Consider the following 22,404-nt stretch of genomic DNA (forward strand, 5'->3'; position numbering starts at 1 on the left):
CAGCTGGTGGAGTTGAACTTAATCGCTACGCCACCAGGGTTTCCTTCTAGTCTGTAGTGTGGTGCTATTTTGGTACTATATCAATCAGGCTATTACTGGCTCGCTTGTGACAGAAATTCAACTCAAAATTGTTTAAGAAAAGAAGATAATTTACTTGCTAAGTTAACTGGGAAATCCAGAGGGGCAGAACTTTAGATATGACTAGATGCAGGGACATATGTTGGCTTTGCTCAGCAGTATCTTTCCTGAATAGAAGAGGCCACTGAAATTTCCAGGTTTACATGGCCTTTACCACTCACCAACCCAAAGAGAGAGCCAGAAGGATTGAGTGCCCTGATTACCCATCCTGGGTCCTACTTAAGTCCAAGAGCATGGGTCACTGTCTTAGTTTTCTAGGGCTGCCCTAACAAAATACTGCAAGACACATGGCTTTAAAGAGTAGAAATTTATTTTCTCACAGTTCTAGAGGCTAGAATTTGAATTCAGGGCATAGACAGGTCTATGCTCGCTCTCTGTAGGCTCTAGGGGAAGATCCTTTCTTGTCTCTTTCAGCTCTGAGCATTTCTTAGAGTTCCTTGGCTTGTAGAGCTATCTTCACATGACATTTGCCTTCCCCCTGTGTGTGACTGTGTCTGTTCTCTGATGTTTATAAGACATCACTCAGAAGGGATTAGGACCCACTCTATTTTGGTATGACCTCATTAACCTAACTGATAACATCTGCAGAGAAAAACCCTATTTCCCCAAACAAGGTCGCATTCACAGATACAGGGGTTAAGATTTCAACTTATTTTGGGGGGAATGCAACTCAATCCGTAACAGTCACTTTAAGAAGTAAAGTGCTGCTGGATTGAGACCCCTGTGTTCTTAACCACAAAGTCCAAAGCAAAGTGGGAATCTGGCAGCCAGTTTGGATAGTTCTATATCCCACCCCCGATAGTTCTATATCCCACCCCCGATACTTCTATATCCCACCCCCAGATATTATAAAATCCACTCTGAGAATCTGAATTAACCATGTATTTGAACATAAGAAGGAAACATACCCAGGAACAAGGTAGACCCCACAGTTATTACAAAGACCAAAGCCTAGGGTGAGAAATGTTTCAGCTGTGCTATTGAATAAATTCAATCAGGTGAATAAATAACCCTGAAACAATAGCCCTTTCTGAGCCACAGTTTACACAATACCGTACACAGCAAAGGTGAAAGACTCTCTAGACAGGAGGTCTCTGTAGGACTTTTTCCCTCTGTTGTCCATGTCTAATCAAGGTGTTCTCCATGGTAACCTGACCTTGAGTTTGCGCAGGCATCATTTACAAGAGGTAATTGCCTTCCACCACATAGCATTTACTCCATGTGGTTATCTCCAATGAAAACAGCAGCACTGTGCTGGAAGCTCACGTTTAAGGAATTAAGTAGGGCATGAGTGCAGCCAATCAAAACAGATTTGGTGCTCTCTCAGTATTGCCAGAGAAGACAACAAAGTCAGCATAGTTGTTACTACTTGGCACTTTGCCTTAAGTGAAGTGTTAGGTTCCCTATCTGGGGATGCTGCCCTGCCCTTTGCTGGAAAGACGAGTTGACTGGATGATCTAGCCGTTTCCCCTCTTTGCCCACCACTGTATGTAACCCATTGTTATCATTATTAAGCATCACCCAGTGAATTTCTCTGGGAATGGTATACACCCCCCAAAAAACCACTGAATACGGTCTTTCCCTATGATGTCAGTTTCTGTTGCAGTTTAAATATTTTTAGAGGATATCCCAGTTAAGCCAGACATCTTGTTTACAATGGGGTAGTATTACAGAATGTGGGCAACAGGACAATGCAAGTTATCACTATGCAGTCAGTTATGCCAAAGTTTCATGTTACATCTGATAAACTGGCTGCCTCCGACTGGGCCAAACATGACAATCTTCTCTGCCCTGGGAGGATCTGCAGGCCGAACGCCATCTAAAAGGAGTCTTTCTAGACAGTCCTTTGGAATGTTATCATGGATCTTAGTATTCTCAAGAGTGAATGTGATTTTTAATAATTAATCTTTTTACGTACTTGATTAAGATGACTACTACTGTTGCGATCACCTTGTGAAAACCCTGGTGGCGTAGTGATTAAGAGCTTTGCTGCTAATCAAGAGGTTGGCAGTTCAAATCCACCAGACGCTCCTCGGAAACCCTATGGGGTAGTTCTACTCTGTTCTATAGGGTCGCTATGAGTAGGCATTCCTATGAGTGGGAATCGACTCAGTGGCAAGGGGTTTGGTTTTTTTGTGTGTGTGTGCGTGTGTAGCAATGAGGAAGTGAATGCAGATGACTTACCTTTATATGAGAACTGAACTGGATTATTAAAGAACACAGCTCAACCAACGAACAAGCAGTAGGGGCTCCAGAATTTCCATAAAGAAAGGGCTTGAAAATGGCCACCTATTTGGGAGGACAGCCAGGGGATTTCTCCTGAAGGTGTATTTGCATCACAAGTACACCACTTTCACTTATTTGAGGGGTGGCTTGGATATTTTAAAGAGGCAAGAGGAAAAAAAAAAGTCAGCAGAAGAGTATAGCATTTTTCCTTGTACAGGAATTACTCAGGGCTGTGCAGTCCAGAGAAGCCCCGGTGACCCAGTGGTTAGGAGCTTAGCTGCTAACTAAAACATTGTGTAAGCTTGAAATATCTGAATAACTAAAGCAGAAATAAACTTTTTATCTAACTTGTCCTTTATTCTGCTAGGGATGAATCTGACAATATCACCAATCAGTTATTCATGTTAAACAAAGCCACGAATAAAACCCCACACTCCTTTGACCTATTACTGCTCAGTGCCTCTCCTCTTCCTGCCCAAGGCTCCCTCCACCTATACCTTTCCCGGAGTGAAGTACCGGCCGATGCACTTACAACAGCCAAAGAGGAAGTTTGCAAGGTCTAGTTTATTAATATTTTAAACCCTGTGATGCCTCAAGGACAAAGCCAGTAAACAATTACAGATGACAAAAGGCTAGAAAATAATACTCGGCTCATTTGAATGAGGAAGAAACTACCTTATAAATAAACTCCAAAGAAAACAATCCTCCATTTTTAGTCCCTCCGTTGAGTTGGTTTTTATGTGAAAATAGTGCCCTCCGGTGCTTGCTTAAAATTCTACCTTTCAGAGCTGGCTAAGGAAAACGAAACCTTTACAACTTAACCAACATCGAATAGTTTATGTAATAAGATCGTATGTCCTTAAAATAGTGTTCTTAATTGGAGGAAGGACTTCTCTCCATTGCTCTAACGTAGCATAATACAAGAAAAAATTGGGTAGTGCACACGGAAAGATCAATAGAGCCGTACCAGAACAGATAAGACGAGCATTTATTCTAGTTCAGCAATAACGCTTTGACTGTGAGGGCAAACACCTGAAAAGAAAGAAAATAGAAACTCCTCATTTTTAAGATGTATTTCATTATTTTTATAGCCAATCAAGCTAAGCCAGTAGCCTCACCTTTTGTTGAGGCAGCTCTGTCTGCTGAGTTTCATGTTTTCTGGACTGCACCTGAAGCCCATTGTCATCCAGTAGATTCCCATAGGACAGAGAGCTACACCACAGGATTTCCAACGAGCAGCTGGTGGATTCCAACTGCCAATGTTTTGGTTAGCAGCTGAGCTCTTAACCACTGGGTCACCGGGGCTTCTCTGGACTGCACAGCCCTGAGTAATTCCTGTACAAGGAAAATTGCTGTACTCTTCTACTGACTTTTTTTTTTTTTTTCACATCTCAGGTATTTGTTATAGGTAGTGATTTTCTTTGCCTACAGCAAGAAATTCCAAGCTGATGATGATCTGATAAAGCCTTTTTCTGTAAATATTTGTTACAACAACGCTTATAGTTTCCACATCAGAATCAGAGGTTCTGGTGATAAAACTAGACACAAAACTGTGAGTCCAGCCAGCTAAGTCTATATCTGCTTGTTTTATTCTTTGCAAAAGATCAAACTGATACATAAGAAGAGGGAGAAAGGTAGGTGTTTTAGTTCATGTCTTCCAAAATGCTTACATTCACTCATCTTGCTGTTTACAGTATTATTTGGCTTGGTTCTCTTCCTCCCTTTTCCCTTTGCCTCCCTTTTTTGGGAGGCCCTCAGTGGATAATTCAGAGAGTATGCAGAATGATTAGAGCTGAGAAATACTGGTTTAGAACAGAGAATGCAAACTGGCAGCATTCACACCAATAACTGGCCTACAGATATGTATTATTTCGTTACAACAATGTAGGTCAACACTTTTTTGTGTGTGTGTGGTTAAATTATTTGAGTTATGTGAACAGCTGAAATTCTGGAGATTTTTTTTTTCCTTAAAAATGCAGATCTCCAGCTTCTCGTAGACTAAAAGATTTTCAGCTGCCCTTTGGCGTGGTTACCCACAGGTCCCATCATCTGCATGCCCCAGGAGGTCTCTGAGTCCACAGCACTTGATTGGGGGACTGCTCTTCACTGGATAACTTTTTGTTAACATTCAGACCCTGGGGTGCGTGCTGGTCTTTGGAGGGGTTCTATCCAGATGCTGATCTGAAGCCCTGTTAGCTGCACCTCTGTTACCTACTTTGCCCCCTCCAACCATAAAACCTAATTTCATCAGGCCCTGCCCACTCTTTTCCATAGTAGTGCAGTACAGAAATGCTTATGGCTCAGAGATGATCATTTTCTAACGTCTCTACTTATCCCTTCCCCTAAAGTGACCCTGGTGATGAAGAATCTGGGTCAGAGCTCACAGATGTAATCATACTGTGAGTACTCAGAAAACAGATACTGAAGCTCCCAACCAGGACCTCTCTGATGGTTCACAAGGTGCCTTAGAATCGGAAAAAGGCATTCCTTCTTCTGACTGGATAGAGCCCTACACCAAGGCTCATCTCTTGGGACTTGGAACACTGCCTTCCCCTTCCATCTGTTCTGTAGACATTTATTGAACAGCTGCTATATGCCAAGCACTGAGCTGGACACTGGAGCTCAAAGAAAAATAACATAAAATAAACTTACTTCTTCCAAATATTCAGTTCTGAAAGCCACCAACATATGAACAAATACATAAGATACAATAAAGTGGTTAAGGGCTATTTAACTGACCGAACAAATAGAATTTTTTTGAAAAGTCTTTTAGCCTGCTGTCAAATCTCATTTTCTTATTTGTGGCTCAACAGAAACTTATGAACAGTATGACCAAAATGCTATGGAACCACGTAACTTGCTAAATGTTTTGGAACTCTGTTGACCGTGTGTCTATTATTATATGTTGGAGACTTTAAAAGTCATGGCTAACTTCTCAGTCTCCCCAAGGGAAATACGGAGAATCAGAGCGTGTGCTCATCTCTACCCGGTAGACTATGTAGTGACCCTCTCTATTTTGGAATTCATGTATAAATCCTTAAACTTACTTCTTCCATAGCTCTTTAAGCAATTTGTTGCTTTCTTAAATAAGATTTTTAGTAAAACAAGAATTGTTAAGAATGTGGTTTTTTGAGTCAGATTGTCCTGAGTTTGAATACTGAATCAGCCCATTACTCTTTTTTTTTTTTTAGCCCATTACCATATTTTAAAAATATTTTATTGTATTTTCGGTGAAAGTTTACACAGCAAATTAGATTCCCGTTCAACAATTCATATACAAATTGTTCCATGACCTTGGTTACCATCCCTGCAATGTGTCAGCACTCTCACCATTTCTATCCCACCTGCTCTATCCTTCCGGTTTCCCTGCCCCTCCTTGCCGTCTCACCTTTGCTTTTGGGTAAATGTTGAAACATTACCACCTGATTAACTTTGAACAGGTAATCTAACCTCACTAGACCTCAGTCTCCTTACCTGTAAGTTGGAGATAATAACAATACCTAATCCCATGAAATGTTATTAGTTTTAGGTAAAACAATGCTTATGATATCTGTAGCGTGATGTCTATATAGAATTATAGCTGAGTTGTTTTTGTTGCTAGCTGTCCTCGAATCCGCACCCCCAACCCATGACAGCCCCATGCACAGCAGAACAAAACGTTGCCCTGTCTTGCAGGATCAGACCATTGTGATCCATAGGATTTTCATTGGCTGATTTTCAGAAGTAGATCGCCAAGCCTTTCTTCCTAGTCTGTCTTAGCCTGAAAGCTCCACTGAAACCTGTTCGGCATGCAAGCCTCCAGTGGCAGATGGGTGGTAGCTGGGCATGAGGTGCATGGGCCAGGAATCAAACTTGGGTCTCCTAATTGGGAGGCAAGAATTCTACCCCTGAACCACCACTGCCCCCTATAGCTGAGTGTTTGCTATTATTTAAAAAAATGTTTTGATCTGTAAATTGCATTGCTTCTGAGGCGGCAGTAGAGGGAGCACAGTCATTGGGAACTGGGTTTAAGACAACCAAGATAGCTAGTAAGCCCTTTGTACAAGATTGTCCCTGTTTTGATGGAATTTGGGGGACTCGATGACACAGATGAACAGAAGAACCCACACCAGATTGTCTTGTCCCAATAACCCTTCCTGTACAACTCATTTGGTACTAGCATATTGCTACTGTGGAATTTAATGTATCTTTCTGTATGTATATGTTCTGACCAGCACCTAACTCCACCTCACAACTTCGACTCCTCAGGACACATTAGAAAGGAAGCTTGGAGAGCAGACATAAGATACTACCACACTAACGAAAACCAACAAATGTTGATTTTCTTTGTACAAGAATTGGGAGGTGGAGCTGGCTTACAACCTTCTGCAGGGAGAGTGATATCCCCTTCTCTTTCTGCCTCCCAAACAAGCAGTTCTATTTGGCATGGTAGAAAAAAGCCTAGTGAGAAGAACTGAGTTTGAGTCCAACCTGCCTGCTTCGCTTAACTGCTCTTCATCTAGGCTTTGTCCATCTGTATAATGAGGAAGAAGGGAAGGTAGAAAGTTCACCTAGTGATCTCCACAGTTTCTTACAGCATGATTATTATCATTTTAATAACCGCAGCTATTATTCGTTGGGCATTTTCCCTATCTCATTCCTTACATTATTTCTTTCAGTCTTCCCAGCGATTTTGTATGGGATATAACATACCCATTTTTACAGATGGGGAGTTTGGGGCTTGGAGCAGTTTGGTAGCTTATCCAACTTTGTACAGCTAGTAAGTGGCAGAAGGAGGGCTAGAATCTACATTTCTGTAATTTTGCCATTTGGAATTTCCTGCTTGGATGAAGTAACAGAAAATCAGGGGTACCCCAATTAGGGGTAAGACTTATAAATAAGGCAATTGGAGGGCCATTTATACAGGAGATTGGAGTCTGTGGAAGCCTTTGAGTTTAGGAAACTTTTTGAGGGAGCTCACTTGGAGTGTTTGTTTTGTTTTTGCTTTGGAAATTGTTTTGTCTCTGAGAGACTGATGAAGCCAGGACCAAGGTAGGGCCAAGAAATTGGGAACATGAGTATTTAGAGTTGATTCTAAGAAAGAGAAGCAAAATAGACATAAAAATGCCTGTTTTAGATGTCTAGCTCAGTTCACGGAAGTAGAAAGGAAGGGGTTAAGTCAGATGCTTTAACCAAGCAAAAAAGTGTTCCTTTGGGTCTGGATTCCTCCTGCTGTGTATCTCTGCGTGAACCGATTATGGGGGATAAAGCAGAGGTTCTAAAAGCATTGCCTGTGGATCTCTGGGGTGCCCTCCAAAATCTTGTCAGGGGTCTGCGAGGTCAAAACTATTTTTGTAATAGTATTAATACTGTTTTGTCTTTTCACTCTGTTGACATGTGCACTGATAGTGTCAAAGTAATGGTGAGTAAATCTATTGTTGCCTAAACACAAACAAGACAGTGGCCCCAAAATATACTAGTGGTCATTGTGTTCTTCACCATGAGTTTGACTTATGAGTGTTCTGGATGAAGCAGTAAAAATATTAATTTTATTAAATCTCAGACATTGAGGTACATCTTTTTAATAGTCTGTGTGATGAAATGGGAAGTACACATACTAAAGTATGGTGGTTGTTTCAGGGAAAAGCACTTGTGTGATTGCTTGAGTTGCCCACTCAACTGGCCACTTTTTTGATGGAACACCATTACGTGAAAGAACAACTGACAAACTATGGTTATTCAGACTTAGGTATTTGGAAGACTTTTTTTTTTAATGAACATAGTGAGCCTGTCACGTCAAGGAAAACAACTGACATTATCTGTGGCCAATATTGAAATTGACGCTTTCAAGCAAAAATTAGATTTGGAGAACTTTTATCCATGACTGTGAGCTTGACAGCTTCCCAACACTTACAGTGCTTTTATGATATCAGTGGTGATATTATCTAATGTGATTGTCTGATATTACATGGTGGAATGTGTCAGCATTTGGGAGATCTACAAAACGCAGTGAACCAATGTTTTCCAAATGACCAACGTGTAAGATTACAAAATTATGCATGAGTAAAAGGGCCATTCAAAGTGCAAGATACACCAATGAATTTTAATGTAGAACACATAAGTGTGTTGATATGGTAGAGATTCCACAGTGCAACCAACCCTTAAGAAACTACCACTTGTTGAGTGTTATCTTAGTCATCTAGTGCTGCTATACCAGAAATACCACAAGTGGGTGGCTTCAACAAACAGAAGTTTATTTTTTCACAGTCTAGTAGGCTAAAGTCCAATTCAGGGCATCAGCTCCAGCGGAAGCCTTTTTCTCCCTGTCGGCTCTGGAGGAAAGTCCTTGTCATCAATCTTCCCCTGGTCTAGGAGCTTCTCTGTGCAGGAACCTCAGGCTCAAAGGACACGGTCTGCTCCCAGCATTGATTTCTTGGTGGTATGAGGTCCCTTTACTCACTTCTGTCTTTTATATCTCAAAAGAGATTGGCTGAAGACACAGTCCACTCTTGTAGTCCTGTCTCATTAACATAACTGCCACTAATTTCATCTCATTAACGTCATAGAGATAGGATTTACAACACATAGGAAAACCACATCGGATGACAAAATGGTGCACAATCACACAATACTGGGAATCATGGCCTAGCCAAATTGATACACATATTTTGGGGGGATTCTATGCAATTCATGACAAGTGTTATGTGGTATCAGAGAAGAATATCCACAGTTATCTAAAAGGTATTAAAATACGCCTCCCTTTTACCAGCTACTCATCTGTGTGAGTCCAGATTTTCTTCCTGTGCTTCAACCAAAACAACATTTCACAACAGATTAAATGCAGAAGCAGATATGAGAATCCAGCCACTTCTCTTAAAAATGTAAAACGATGCCACTTTTCTCACGATTTTTTCTATTTTGAAAAACAGTTGTTTTTCATTAAAAATGTTTTATGTTCACACGTAATGTATTTATTATTATAATTTTAAGTGAAGAAAATATTTTAATTTTTTCACAATTTAAATTTTTAATATAGTAAATAGCAATAGATATAACCCACACAAAAGTTCTTTGGGATTATCAACAATTTTTAAGAGCATAACGGGGTCTGGAGACCATACAGCTTGAGAACTGCTGTGGAAGTCCCAAAGTGAAGCCCTTATAGGAAGGAAGAGAACAAACCATCTGCTTCATATAGTAGGTGCTCAACAGGTTTACACAATAACAATAAACCTGTTGCCATTGAGTCAATTCCAACTCATAGCAATCCTACAGGACAGAGTAGAACTGCCCCATAGAGTTTCCATGGAGCAAATGGTGGATTCGAACTACTGACCTTTTGGCTAGCAGCTGAGTTCTTAACCACTGCACCAACAGGGCTCCACAATGATGATAAGGATACAAAGATAAGGACGTGAAAAACTACTGTGACTAACAAAATAAGGCAGGAAGTGAAAAGTGCCAAATGAGTGGTACAGGTCTGTGCCATCCAATACGGTAGCCACTAGCCACATGCAGCTATTAAGTAGATGAAATGTGGCTAGTCTGAACTGGGATGTGCTGTAAGTGTTAAATACACTCCAGATTTCAAAGATTTTCACTGGGTAGTACCAAAAAAAAAAAATGCAAAAGTATCTCAATGATTTTTTATATTGATTACATGCTAAAATGTTAATGTTCTATATTTTTACTGGCTTATTTATATTATTAAAATTAATTTCACCTGTTTCTTTTATCTTTTTTATGGCACTTCTATAAATTTTCAAATTACATACGTGCCTTGCATTTTATTTCTGTTAAACGACACTGGTTTAGGTAGGAAGTGTGACAAGAATTCAGAGCAAGGAACAGTTGCTATGGACTGTAGGCATCAGTGTTGTCTTCTCAGAGAAGGATAGGATTTCAATAGTGAAGAAGTTGGAGGAGGCCATTTCAGCTGAAAGAAGCATCAATACTGAAATATAAGAGGCTAGTCTAGGGGACAGAACCCTGGTGGCATAGTGGTTAAGAGCTCGGCTGCTAACCAGAATGTTGGCAGTTCACTCCATCAGCTGCTCCTTGGAAACCCTATGGGGCAGTTCTACTCTGCCCTATAGGGTCGCTATGAGTCGGAACCGACTCGATGGCACCTAACAACAACAGTTTAGGGGACAGGGTAGACTGGTCTGGGTCGAAACATGGGTTCCTGGAGGGGAGAAGAGCTTCCTGGATAGGCTGAGATCAAATTGAGAAAGACCTTTGAGTGCCAAGAATTTGGAGTTTTTCCTATAGGCAGTGACCCCTTCCCCAGAAGAAAATGAGACTTTGCCCAGCAGCTGACAGAATAACCTGAGTTAGGCACTTTCTTCACTTGGAACAGAGCAGCATAAGCTCTTGGAAGCTCTAGTCTCCAAGCAGGCAAGCAGTGAGGACTAGGCCTACGTGTCCATTGAATTTAGAATGATGTGTACAGAGTGTGATCTTGCAGTTAACTGATTTACTTTAGAGGTGAGGTGAGGTAAATTTAAAGGCATCATAATAATGTCGCCTGGAAGAGAGAATAATCCAGAAGGTATACCTGTGTGATGGCTGGTAGGGGCCAACGGTGAAGCGGACACTTTACCTCCGTACCTTGTTCTAAGCATGTGCCTAATCCAATAATTTCTTCTATCTTTCTTTCAGTTTGCCTATCTTCCTTTATTTTTGTCTTTATTTTTCTGGACGTTTATAGAACTCTTCCTATATGTCAGGGGTTTATCATCTAGTTCTGAGGAAATGAGATGAAAAGACCATGAGGTGGAAGTTAAAACACCTGGGTTTGTATCCAGACTCAGAGACTAACTCCTTGAGTCACTTTGGTCACATCTCTAGGACTCTGTCTCAGTAGATGTGAAGGCAGAGTTAGAACCAGATGAGACCAAGGCACCCTCCAGTTCTATGATTCTAGAACAGGTCCGAGTCACAGGGGCACTATAGCAACCAGGTACGAGGCTACCCAGGAACAGTAGGAGAATGCTGGGCCAGTTAGGCAGACATTGGTGGCCTGTGCAGGAGTTGGGTCAACCCCTTGGATGAGGTTATCCTCTGCTGAGTAAGAAGGCCCTACTGCAATTGGAGCACAGTGAGGCCTATGAGTTTGGTGTTTTGATCCTGGCTACTTTTTTTACTCACCCTTCCATCCCAGGGTGAGTAGAGTCTGATGGTAAGATAGAAAGCCAAGAAATTTGGCTCCAGGCCGGGCTTTTTACAGGCACTTTCTGTCTAGGGGAAGGAGGGAAGAAAATGACTGTGTATCCCCCCCACACCCTCCCTCCTGGTATCCTGGGCCACCTGCAGTTGCAAGAGTGGCTGGTGGGGGCTCCCAGGGAGAGGGTACCAACTGTTTCTGCTCTTCAGTATTTTTAGATGAGAGAGTGGGTGGGAACCGACCCAAGTAAAGTCCCAGAGACTCAAATACTGACGCACAGGAAAGCCTCAAGTGGGAGGAGAAATGCAAATCTCCTACTGATGATGATGTCAGCGGCTTTGTACTGGGGACTAGAAGGGCAATTCTGACTTTGGACTTGAGCACTGCCTGGAACCTGGGCTGAGAGAGGGCCAGGTAAGACGGGCAGACCACACCTTTGCTTTGCCTCTCTGGAGGAGAACAGGCCAGCAAATGCTTATGTGTGATGCTCTGAGGCTTCAGTTTTCATTTGATGTTTTTGTAGTTGCTCCATTTTAACCTCTCTGAGAAGGGATCATTCTAAAGAGAATTATCGTGCCCAGCTCCGAGATGTGAATATGCGCTCACTCTGATCTTTTTTAAGAGAGTGCCACAAAGCCCTCAGAGAGGTCTCCCAGCAGCAGTTCCCTGGCACGCTGCCCTTTGGAGGTCCTGGAACCCTAGGCGCCTCTGTGAATCTCTGAAGAGCAGGGTGGGTGGGAGAGTTGTGGCTGATGTGGAGGTGTGTCCCCACACAGGGCTGAAAGTAAGCCCCTCTTCGCCCTCTTAGCCAGCTTCTCTAGATCTGTGATGTCTGACATTCGATTGCATGCCTGGGCTTCAGAAAAAAGCCCACAGCTAGGGTAGCCAGTGATAGTGGCTTTGAGGAGAGCAAGTGTTACTTAGGGCAGGTCCTCTCCTCTGCAGGTTATAAGTCATAGAGCCAGTGTGGCACCGTTGGCTCCCAGAGAGTGGGACAAATGCCCTTTTGGGGGGGATCTTCTAGGGCCAGGCACTCAAAGGGAGCAGACAGGCTCTCAGTTTTCGGAAGGAATGTTCCATAATTTACAAGTGATAAGAGAATTAGCGCTTAGAGAGTAAAAGCAAAAAAAAAATAAAATAAAATACTGAACAATATCCAAAGGCAATTCTAGAGGCTGCAATAGAGAAGAATGTCTTAGGACTATTTACCTTATCTGTCCCTTTTTTGGCCTTGAGTTCATCTCTCTGGAGGGTTAACTTAGTCTTATGAGTGATCTAAGTTTAGGACAGGCTCAGTCCAGTTAATTCTTAATTAGAAATGAAATTTTCGTAGAAATCATGGCCAGGATTTAACAAGAGTTTCAAGTAAAATTATACTATTTTCAGCTGTGTTCTCTGTTTTCATTAACTAGAATAAATTGATAAAGCAGGACGATGTTGATAGTAGCACAAGAACAAACGTTCCAAATTTTTCGTGGTATGTGTATATATATATATGCATGTATATATACACCCGGAGCTCTCGTAGACCAGTGATTAAGAACTCCATTGCTAATCAAAAGGTCAGCAGTTCGAATCCACCAGCTGCTCCTTGGAAACTCTATCAGGCAATTCTGCTCTGTCCTACAGGGTCACTATGAGTTGGAATTGACTCAACTCCAACAGGTTTATATATACACCGAGCATTTGGAAAGACAACTGGGCCTGGTCTTCGGGGACCTCTGGTGGATTCTCAGGAGCTGTATATCTTGGGCAGGAGTCATTTTCACCTATTTGATCCTCAGGAGTTTTTTGGTTTTTTTCATTTTTAAAGCTGGAGTGTTACTATCAATTTACCTTATTCATAGCAATGTTAGGAGTGCTGCTGCTTCTTTACTGAACAGGCAGTTATTGAGTGCTTACAACGTACCTATAATTGTAACGTGTAAAGGTCTTCATAAAATAGAAAGTGATGTGCAAACAGAAACATTTCTTTTCTCATTTTTTCTCTTTAGAAAAATGTTGGCAAAAATTCTCTCCTATACATTTTAGATCATTCTTAGGGAGCTCAAGAAAAAAGGTGCTAAAAATGGCTCTGCTTGAAATCTGAAGAATATGTATATGAAATATATTAAATTTATTATCACGATATTCTATAGGCAAAAGGAAATATTAAGTTACTACAAGGTGTTTTGAAATACTATGGTGATTAATTAGTAAGAGAGTTTTTTTTTTCTTTGGCCTAGAATTGCCGACAAAACAATCAAAAATTTGACTTTGGGAAACGTGAAATACTGCAATTTAAACGAGACAAAGTCGTATTAATCTCCCTGAGTTAGGAAATACGTCTAAAGTTTCTAAATGGGTCAGATCGGGGTTATGTGGGGGAAACACATAGCTTTGTTTTACGCCAGGCTGCAGAAAGTGTAGCAAGTGGAGTTTCTTCCTCCTTAAGGTAACTTGAGCGTTTAACCACTGTCACATTCGCATTGGAGACAAAAGTTGACTTTAAAAGATTTGCCCAACCACAGCGGATCTTCACAGAGAGAAATGAAAAATATTTATTGGTTCTGAGATATATTGAACTGAAAGAACTAGAGCCCCTGAAAATGCATACATGAAATTCTTCAAGGATCTAAGACAGGATTAGACCAGCAGTCTAGAACATAAAGCTGACTCTAGAAGCGAGACAAACTGAAATAGAGAAAAAAAGGATAGGGCAGTTTCATACAAAAGAAGCTTTTATTGGGTGTCCTGCACAGGTAAAGCCTTAAGAGGGTCTTCCAAAAAACCAAACCCTTTGTCATAGGGTTGATTCCGACTCACAGCGACTCTATATGGCAGAGTAGAACTGTTCTATAGGGTTTCCAAGGGATGGCTGGTAGATTCAAACAGCACCACCAGGGCTCCATAAGAGGGTCTTAAGAAGTATAATAAATGTTGAGTATATTATTTGCCTTTAAGTTGCTCAAGTCTAATAGTATGGCGAGAACAAGGATAGAGAAGGCTTGTTGAGAATACATACCTGTGTAAACGGGTGAGGGTGGGGAGTGATATTGGGGATTGAAAGATTCCTGGGGAAGGTGGAACAGGAGTTCTTGTTAGAGCCAGGAAGGACATGTTTTGGCGACAGAGGAAGAAGGCTGTCTCTTTGCATCAGGTATGACTAAGAAAGAAGCTTAGAGGAATTGCTGTATCTGTGCATTGAAAGCATTTTTTTTTTCCTTTTCTGTCTGCTTTAATTGAGTGACTATAAAAGAAATTTTTCTACAGTTACTGAACTAGTGGGCAACACTTTCTTTGTTTGAAATTTAAGGAAAGAAGAAAGCATGTACCACAGCTATTAATTAACATTATTTTAAAACTCTAATTTTACCCTTTCTTTTATAGCATGTCTCAATGGAATCAAGTTCAACAGTTAGAAATCAAGTTTTTGGAGCAAGTAGATCAATTCTATGATGACAACTTTCCCATGGAAATTCGACATCTGCTGGCCCAGTGGATTGAAAATCAAGACTGGTAGGATCAAATATTATTTTATTTTTCCCTAGAGGTGGATGCACAAATGCGTTATGCTCTATTCATGTAGGTTTCCTCTGTGGTCCACTTGTGACTCAGGAGGTGCATTCTTTTCAAGTAAACAACTTCTTTAAGGATATGGAAAGCCTTCTCAAAGGAAGAGAAGCATTGCCCTTTCTAGTTTTACCCATTGTAGATGAAAACTGAATAGTTTTAGTGCTTTATTTTTCTGTAGGCCAAACTCCAGCAATTTTCTATGTATTAATAAGCCAAGAAGTAAATCTGTTGATATGTATATATACTAGAGTAGATAGATAGGTAGGTAGAAGGACAGACAGAAAGAAAGAAAAAAGGCATGAAGGGAAGACAGAAGATGAGAGATCAATCTTGTGTCATCAATCATATAATAAACTAAATTGTACATTCGTCACTCCATATACCATCCAAATTGAAGCATCTTGGTGGTCCTAATCTCAAGGCTAAATAGTGGTATTCCAAAAAAAACATCATTACTAAACTATCCTGTATTTGGAAAACATAGCCCTATTTTAGGGACAATGTGTTTTGATAATGTATTCTTTTTTCTTGTTGCAATTATTTCTTCTATTAAAAAGAAAGATAAATTATGGGAAACAGTTTTTAAATGGTTAATAAATATTTTTAAATATTTTCTGAAAATCAATATATGCTTGCCCCGTTACTTATATTTTTATGTATTCTTCTCTAATGCTGCTATAATCAGTTATTTTTTCTTTTAATATCTAATATGGGTATGGTCCACATGAGAAGAATCTAAGAATTTGACTATGAAGTATAAACTATTGGGATGAAAATATTAAAAGTAGTCAATGGACTAGACATTTTAAAGTATCTGACAAGTTAGTGTTGCAATGTCACAATCTGACTCTCCCTTATATTTTTCAAAGGAAATTTTATGAGAGTTCTTAGATAATAGGAAGAAAATTCCTAAAATACATAGAATATGTTATTATTTACTAAAACAAATCTTCCGCCTTTCCTCTCTGCCTCACTCCCCCTTCCTTCTTATCTCCTTCCCTACCTCTTATCTCTTCCTTTCCTTTCCCTCCCTCCCTCTCTTCCTTTTTTTTTCTTTCTAAATTGTATTTGTTTTGTTGTTGTTGGGAATATGCACAGCAAAACATACACCAACTTAACAGTTTCTAAATGTACAATTTAGTGACATGGATTATATTCTTTGAGTTGTGCAACCATTCTCACCCTCCTTTTCTGAGTTGTTTCTCCGTCCTTAACATAAACTCACTGCCCCATAAGATTCCTATCTTAATCTTTCGAATTGCTGTTGTCAGTTTGATCCCACAAAGAGCATAATGCTCAAAACCAAATTAAAACCTGTTGATGTCACCTCGATTCTGACTCACAGTGACTCTACAGGACAGAGTAGAACGGCCTTAGGCTTTCTAAGAAGTGGCTGATAAATTTGAACTGCTGATCTTTTAGGTTAGTAGCTGAGCTCTTAGCCACTTTTCAGATGACTTCAGGGAATATTTTTGGTTCAGAGTTTAAAGATTATCTTAGGGTAATAGTTTCAGAGGTTCATTCACTCTCCATGGCTCTAGGAAGTATAGAGTCCATGAGAGTTTGAAATTCCGTTCTGCATTTTCCATGTTTGATCAGGATTCTTCCACAGAATCTTTGATCAAAATGTTCAGTAATAGTAGCCGGGCACCATCCAGTTCTTCTGGTCTCATGGCAAAGGAGGCAGTTGTTCATGGAAGCAATTAGCCACACATTCCATATCCTCCTCCTATTCCTGACTGTGCTGCTTCCTCTGTTGCTCCAGGTGAATAGAGACCAATTGTTGTGCCTTGGATGGCTGCTTGTAAGCTTTTAAGACCCCAGGCACTGCTTAATGAACTAAGAGGTAGAACAGAAGCACTAAACACGTCACTAGGCCAATTAACTGCAATGTCCCATGAAATCATGACCCTAAACCTCCAAGCCAGGGAGCCAAATCCCATGAGGTGTTTGGTTGTACACCTTCCTCTCTACGTTTCTTCCCAGGCATAGTTAAGAAATGGTCTCATGAATTGAAAAAAGAGCTGTTCCAATCATTTGACATTTTGGGGATAATATAATAAAAAGCTATAAGAGATGCTTCCTTTTTTAAATCGATGAAATCTAAGACCTGTTCTTTTGCTTTTAAAACATTGATTATATCAATTCTCTACCACAGATTCGGTGTAAATAAACTCTTTTCTTACCATGACTCACATTCTTTATAACTATCTTCATCTTGCATGATGTAATTTTTAAAAAACTCTTAATGCTTATCACTATGGAATATACTTATCAGTTTAAAATTAGTGTGGTACACAGAAATTTTACCAAGTTGTTTCCTGTTGTATAATAACACTTTTGTTTTATTAGGGAGGCAGCTTCTAACAATGAAACCATGGCAACAATTCTTCTTCAAAACTTGCTAATACAACTGGATGAACAGTTAGGTCGCGTTTCCAAAGAGAAAAACCTGCTCTTGATACACAATCTAAAAAGAATTAGGAAAGTCCTTCAGGTGAGAATGTATTTTACTTTCAAAAAATATTTGGATTTGTAAGTCGTAAATTCAGTTAAAAAAAAAGTCGTGTATGGAACCTTATATTATTTTCAAGCCAGATTTAAGGGAAAAATCTGAGTTCTCTATTTTTAAATGTGCTGAATTTTATTACCTAACGTTAGTTTTTCATGAAAAAATTTTTGAATGCAAAATACACTATAAGCAGGAAGGTGTGTGTGTGTGTGTGTTCTGTGTGACTGTTGCATACGACTTAAGTTTCCCAGTTGTGATCAAATTCAACAACATCAAATCAGGGATTAAAAAGATAGTAATCAGTTTCCTCACTATCCCACCAGCCCTTCCTTGTCTCATTCTCTTATGCAATAATTTATAGTTGGTATTGTTAAAACATTCATAGGTGGTGGCATCATGAGTGTATGTATTCTACCAGGTTTGGTTCAAATCTTACCTTCTTTAAAAGTGTTTTTTGACACTCCCTTGCCTCTATCTCAAAGGTTTACCCAGGCAAAGACGTCTTTTTGTATTCCCACACATCTGTATTTACTAGATTCCACATTATTGACATTTCTATGGTTTGTTCTTCTCCTCCAAACTATGGAATTCTTGAGGCAAGGACTTGGTGTTCAGCTTTGAATTTTCGGCACCCATATAAGGCCTGACACACAGTAGACATGTAATATTTATTGACTAAAGAATGAATAAATGAAATGACTGAATGCAGTGATCTAAAGAATTAAGGGTGGGCTGATATTGAGCTAAACCCAGAGGTTCTTATGTAACAGACTCTGAACACTAGCCGCTGTAGTATTTGCTCAGTGTCTGCAATATATTAGACAACATAAGAAGTATTTTTAGAATATTGTTCCTGGGCTATAATAGAAATGTGCTTAAAAATAAAACTTCTAACATTTGTGAGAGGGCCATATACATTTGTTTTTCCAATTGTTGTTATGAATTGCACTGGGCTGTCTTTGCCCTTGTAATCTCCTACAAATTTGCAAGACACAAGTGGAAAAGGTAAGAAAGTAGCCTGGTGCCAAAAAAACAGGGATTTTCACTGTGTAAAGAAAACTGTCTTGTTTGGGGGAGAAGACATTTAACCCTGGCCTCAGTAGCTTAGTGCTTTAGTCAATAACCTTAAAACAGGGATTGACAAACTATGGCTCAGAAGTCAACTCTGCCCCACTATCCACTACCTGTTTATGTACAATTCAGGATTAAGGATGGTTTTTACATTTTTAAATGGTTGAAAAAAATAATACTTGGTGACACATAAAAATTACATGAAATTGAAATTCCAATGTTTATAAACAAAATTTTATTGGAACACAGCCATGCTTATTCATTTATGTCTTGTCTATGGCTGCTTTTGTGCTACAATGGCAGAGTTGAGTAGTTGTGGCAGAGACCATATGGCCATAAAGACTAAAATACAAATATTGTGTGTGTTGGAAACTCTATTGGGCAGTTCTACTCTGTTCTATAGGGTCCCTATGAGTCAGAATCAACTCGATGGCAGTGGGTTTGGTTGGTTTTGGTATGTATTATATATATTTCTCTGGCCTTTTACAGAAAAGTTTGCTGAACCCTGGCCTAGAAGCAAAGTTCCTACAGGTCACTTTGCTACAGGGGCACAGATGGATAAATTGGATTCAAATTCTGGCTCTCAAAGTGTGGCTGTGAGCAAATCACTCTTTCCAGAGTCCCTATATCTTTTAATGTAAATAAGGATGATTATTACCTACCTTTTATGAAGTGGGAAACCCTGTTGGTGTCGTAGTTAAGTGCTATGGCTGCTAACTAGAAGGTCGGCAGTTCGAATCCACCAGGTGCTCCTTGGAAACTCTATGGGGCAGTTCTACCCTATCCTATAGGGTCTCTATGAGTCTGGATCGACTGGACGGCAATGGGCTCTTTTTTTTTATGACGTAAAGAAGACTAGAGCTTTTATTCTGGCAAACAGTAGGCTTTCAATAAATGTTTCTTGTTGGCAGAGAAAATAAACTACTGGCTTTGAGTCGATTCTGCCTTAGCAACCCTATAGGACAAAGTAGAACTTCCCCATAGGGTTTCCCAAGCTGTAAATCTTTACTGAAGCAGACCCCTGCATCTTTCTCCCATAGAGCAGTTGGTGGATTCCAACCTCCATCTATTGGTTAGCAGCCAAGTGTTTTAACCACTGCACCACCAAGGCTCCTTGATGGAGAAAATAGTATCTTTTTAGCGTAAATCAGGGCTAAGTATACAGTCCATCTTTTTTTTCTGTGTGGGGAAAAGATCGCAAGGGGTACTTCTCTTCTTTCCAGCCCTATCAGACCAATCTTGTAAAACATCATCTCCTTCTTACTGTTCCACTGCTTAAGAATCTGCAGTCACTCCCAGTTATATTCTAGCTCATACACAAGCTCTTATCCTTGTGTCGTTGGTCCTCCAGCATCTGGCCTCTTCGTGTCTTTCTCAGTAAATTTTCTGGGGCTCTTCAACATTTCTATCCCAGAAAAATAAACCTACTCCCTATTCCCAAGCACGCTAAGCTCATTCATTAATGATTCTGAGACTTTGCCCCTAGTGGTCCCATGACCAAGAATGCCCCGCCATCCCTCTCCCTCCAACTGCGTTCTACAGAAGCTGCTCCAGTTCTACTGCAGTAAGGACACCTTCACCATGCCCTTTAACCTTTGCCCTCATCCTTCACAGGACACTGGTTGTAAAATAACCAGCTTCACCGAGTCCCCGTTTCATCCGTGTTAGATGTATCTAACCAGGTCACAAGCCCTTCAAAGGTAAAAGCCTGACCTCCTTTTGTAACCTCCTCCTTCGCTCCAGCACTCAAATGGCTCTACTATACTCTAGGAGCTCAAAGAACAGTTTGTGTGAAGATACTCTGAATTGACAAAAGCACTTTTTCCTTATGCTTTCTGTATTTAATTTTATACACTATAGTTATTGGGTATTTATATTAATTCAAACTCAGTAGAAAATAGTAATAAAGAAGATCATCAACTCCTGTTTTGTACCTAAACAAGTACTTTTGATAAGACAAGTCTTTTTGATAAAGGAAGTACTGTCTCCCTCCACAAAAAAACCCCTCCTGTCAAGACTGTTGACACTGTGCTCATCTGATATGAACATTTTCATCCCCTGAGACTTTTAAAACAACCCATTTTAACTGTTAAAAAAAAAAAAAGAGCAAATGTATGGTGTGTGAGGAACACAGTAGGTATACAGTAGGTTTATCTCGATTCTTTCTAGAGAAGTTGAGGCCTCTAGCATCAATATTTTGATTCACTGTTTATATCACGCCTATTTCCAATAAGAATTCAGAATGGCTTACCACAAACTGCAAAGTGAGAGACAGTGAAAACTGATGTCCAGCTGGTCTTGACCCTTTTTTAAAATTCTGAATATCTAAAAAATGTCTTCTCATCTCAAGAAATATTTTCCCACCAAAGAAATTTCACTCAAGTTAATGGAAACACTTGGAAAAGCATTAAGAAACATGATATGTTTCATAATCTTTTGAACAATATATTTCTGTTCCAGACAGTTATCTGTTGACTCAGTGCTATTAAATATGAAGAAACTAACATTCTTACATTTGTTTCCACCTCTCAACTTTTTTTTAATTATTGTATTTTAGATGAAGGTTTACAGAACAAACTAGCTTCTCATTAAACAGTTAGTACAGATATTGTTTTGTGACATTGGTTACTAATCCCACCACATGTCAATACTCTCCCTTCTCAACCCTGGGTTCCCCATTACCAGCTTTCCTGTCCCCTCCTGACTTCTAGTCCTTGCCCGTAGGCTGGTGTGCCCCTGTAGTCTCATTTTCTTTCATGGGCTTGTGTAATCCTTGGCTGAAGGGTGAGCCTCAGGAGTGACTTCATTACTGAGCTAAAAGTATGTCCAAAGGCCATAACTCTTGGGTTTTCTCCAGTCTCTGTTAGGCCAGTAGCTCTGGTCTTTTTTTGTGAGGTAGAATTTTCTATATTTTTCTCCAGCTTTGTCCAGAACTCTCTATTGTGATCCCTGTCAAAGCAGTCGGTAGTGGTAGCCGGGCACCATCCAGTTGTACTGGACTCAGTCTGGTAGAGGCTATGGTAGTTGTAGTCCATTAGTCCTTTGGACTAACCTTTCCCTTCTGTCTTTAATTTTCTTCATTCTCCCTTGCTCTTGATGGGGTGAGACCAGTGGAGTATCTTAGATGGCTGCTCACAAGCTTTTAAGACCCCAGACACTACTCACCAAAGTAGAATGTAGAACATTTTCTTTATAAACTATACTGTGCCAGTTGAGGTAGATGTTCCCGGAAACCATGGTCCCCACAGCCCTCAGCCGAGTAATTCGGTTCCTCAGGGAGCTTAGATATGTCTATGGAGCTTCCATGGCCTTGCCTTGGACAAGCTGTGCTGGCTTCCCCAATAACGTATACTGTCTTACTCTTCACCAGTTACCACTTATCCATTGTCTTTTTAGTGTTTTTCCATCTCGACCCCCCCCCCCACCCCGTAACCATCAAAGATAGTTTCTTTTTCTGTGTAAACCTTTTCATGAGTTTTTATAGTAGTGGTCTCATAAAATATTTGGTCTTTTGTGATGGACTTATTTCACTCAGCATAATGCCCTCCAGATTCATCCATGTTGTGAGATGCTTTGAAGATTCATCATTATTCTTTATCATTACATAGTACTCCATCATGTGTATGTACCATAGTTTGTTTATCCAGTCATCTGTTGATGGGCACTTAGATTGTTTCCATCTTTTTGCTATTGTGAACAATGATGCAATGAACATGGGTATGCATATGTCTATCCCTGTGACGGCTCTTATTTCTCT

General features: G+C 40.1%; 1 protein-coding gene across 4 annotated transcripts in view; it reads left to right on the forward strand.

Annotated features, from left to right (window-relative positions):
- The first annotated feature begins 11,791 nt into the window (after positions 1 to 11,791).
- STAT4 (signal transducer and activator of transcription 4) overlaps positions 11,792 to 22,404 on the forward strand; it is a 96,924-nt gene continuing 86,311 nt past the window's right edge. For all 4 annotated transcript variants that reach the window (XM_064286883.1, XM_023542682.2, XM_003406163.4 and 1 more), the window contains exons 1-3: positions 11,792 to 11,923; positions 14,879 to 15,007; positions 17,417 to 17,561. In XM_064286883.1, the coding sequence (XP_064142953.1) occupies positions 14,880 to 15,007; positions 17,417 to 17,561 (273 nt within the window). In that variant the 5' untranslated portion in view covers positions 11,792 to 11,923; position 14,879. The remainder of the gene's footprint in view (positions 11,924 to 14,878; positions 15,008 to 17,416; positions 17,562 to 22,404) is intronic.

The sequence above is a fragment of the Loxodonta africana genome, chromosome 6 (assembly GCF_030014295.1).
Source record: "Loxodonta africana isolate mLoxAfr1 chromosome 6, mLoxAfr1.hap2, whole genome shotgun sequence".
In the NCBI taxonomy this organism is placed as follows: domain Eukaryota; kingdom Metazoa; phylum Chordata; class Mammalia; order Proboscidea; family Elephantidae; genus Loxodonta; species Loxodonta africana.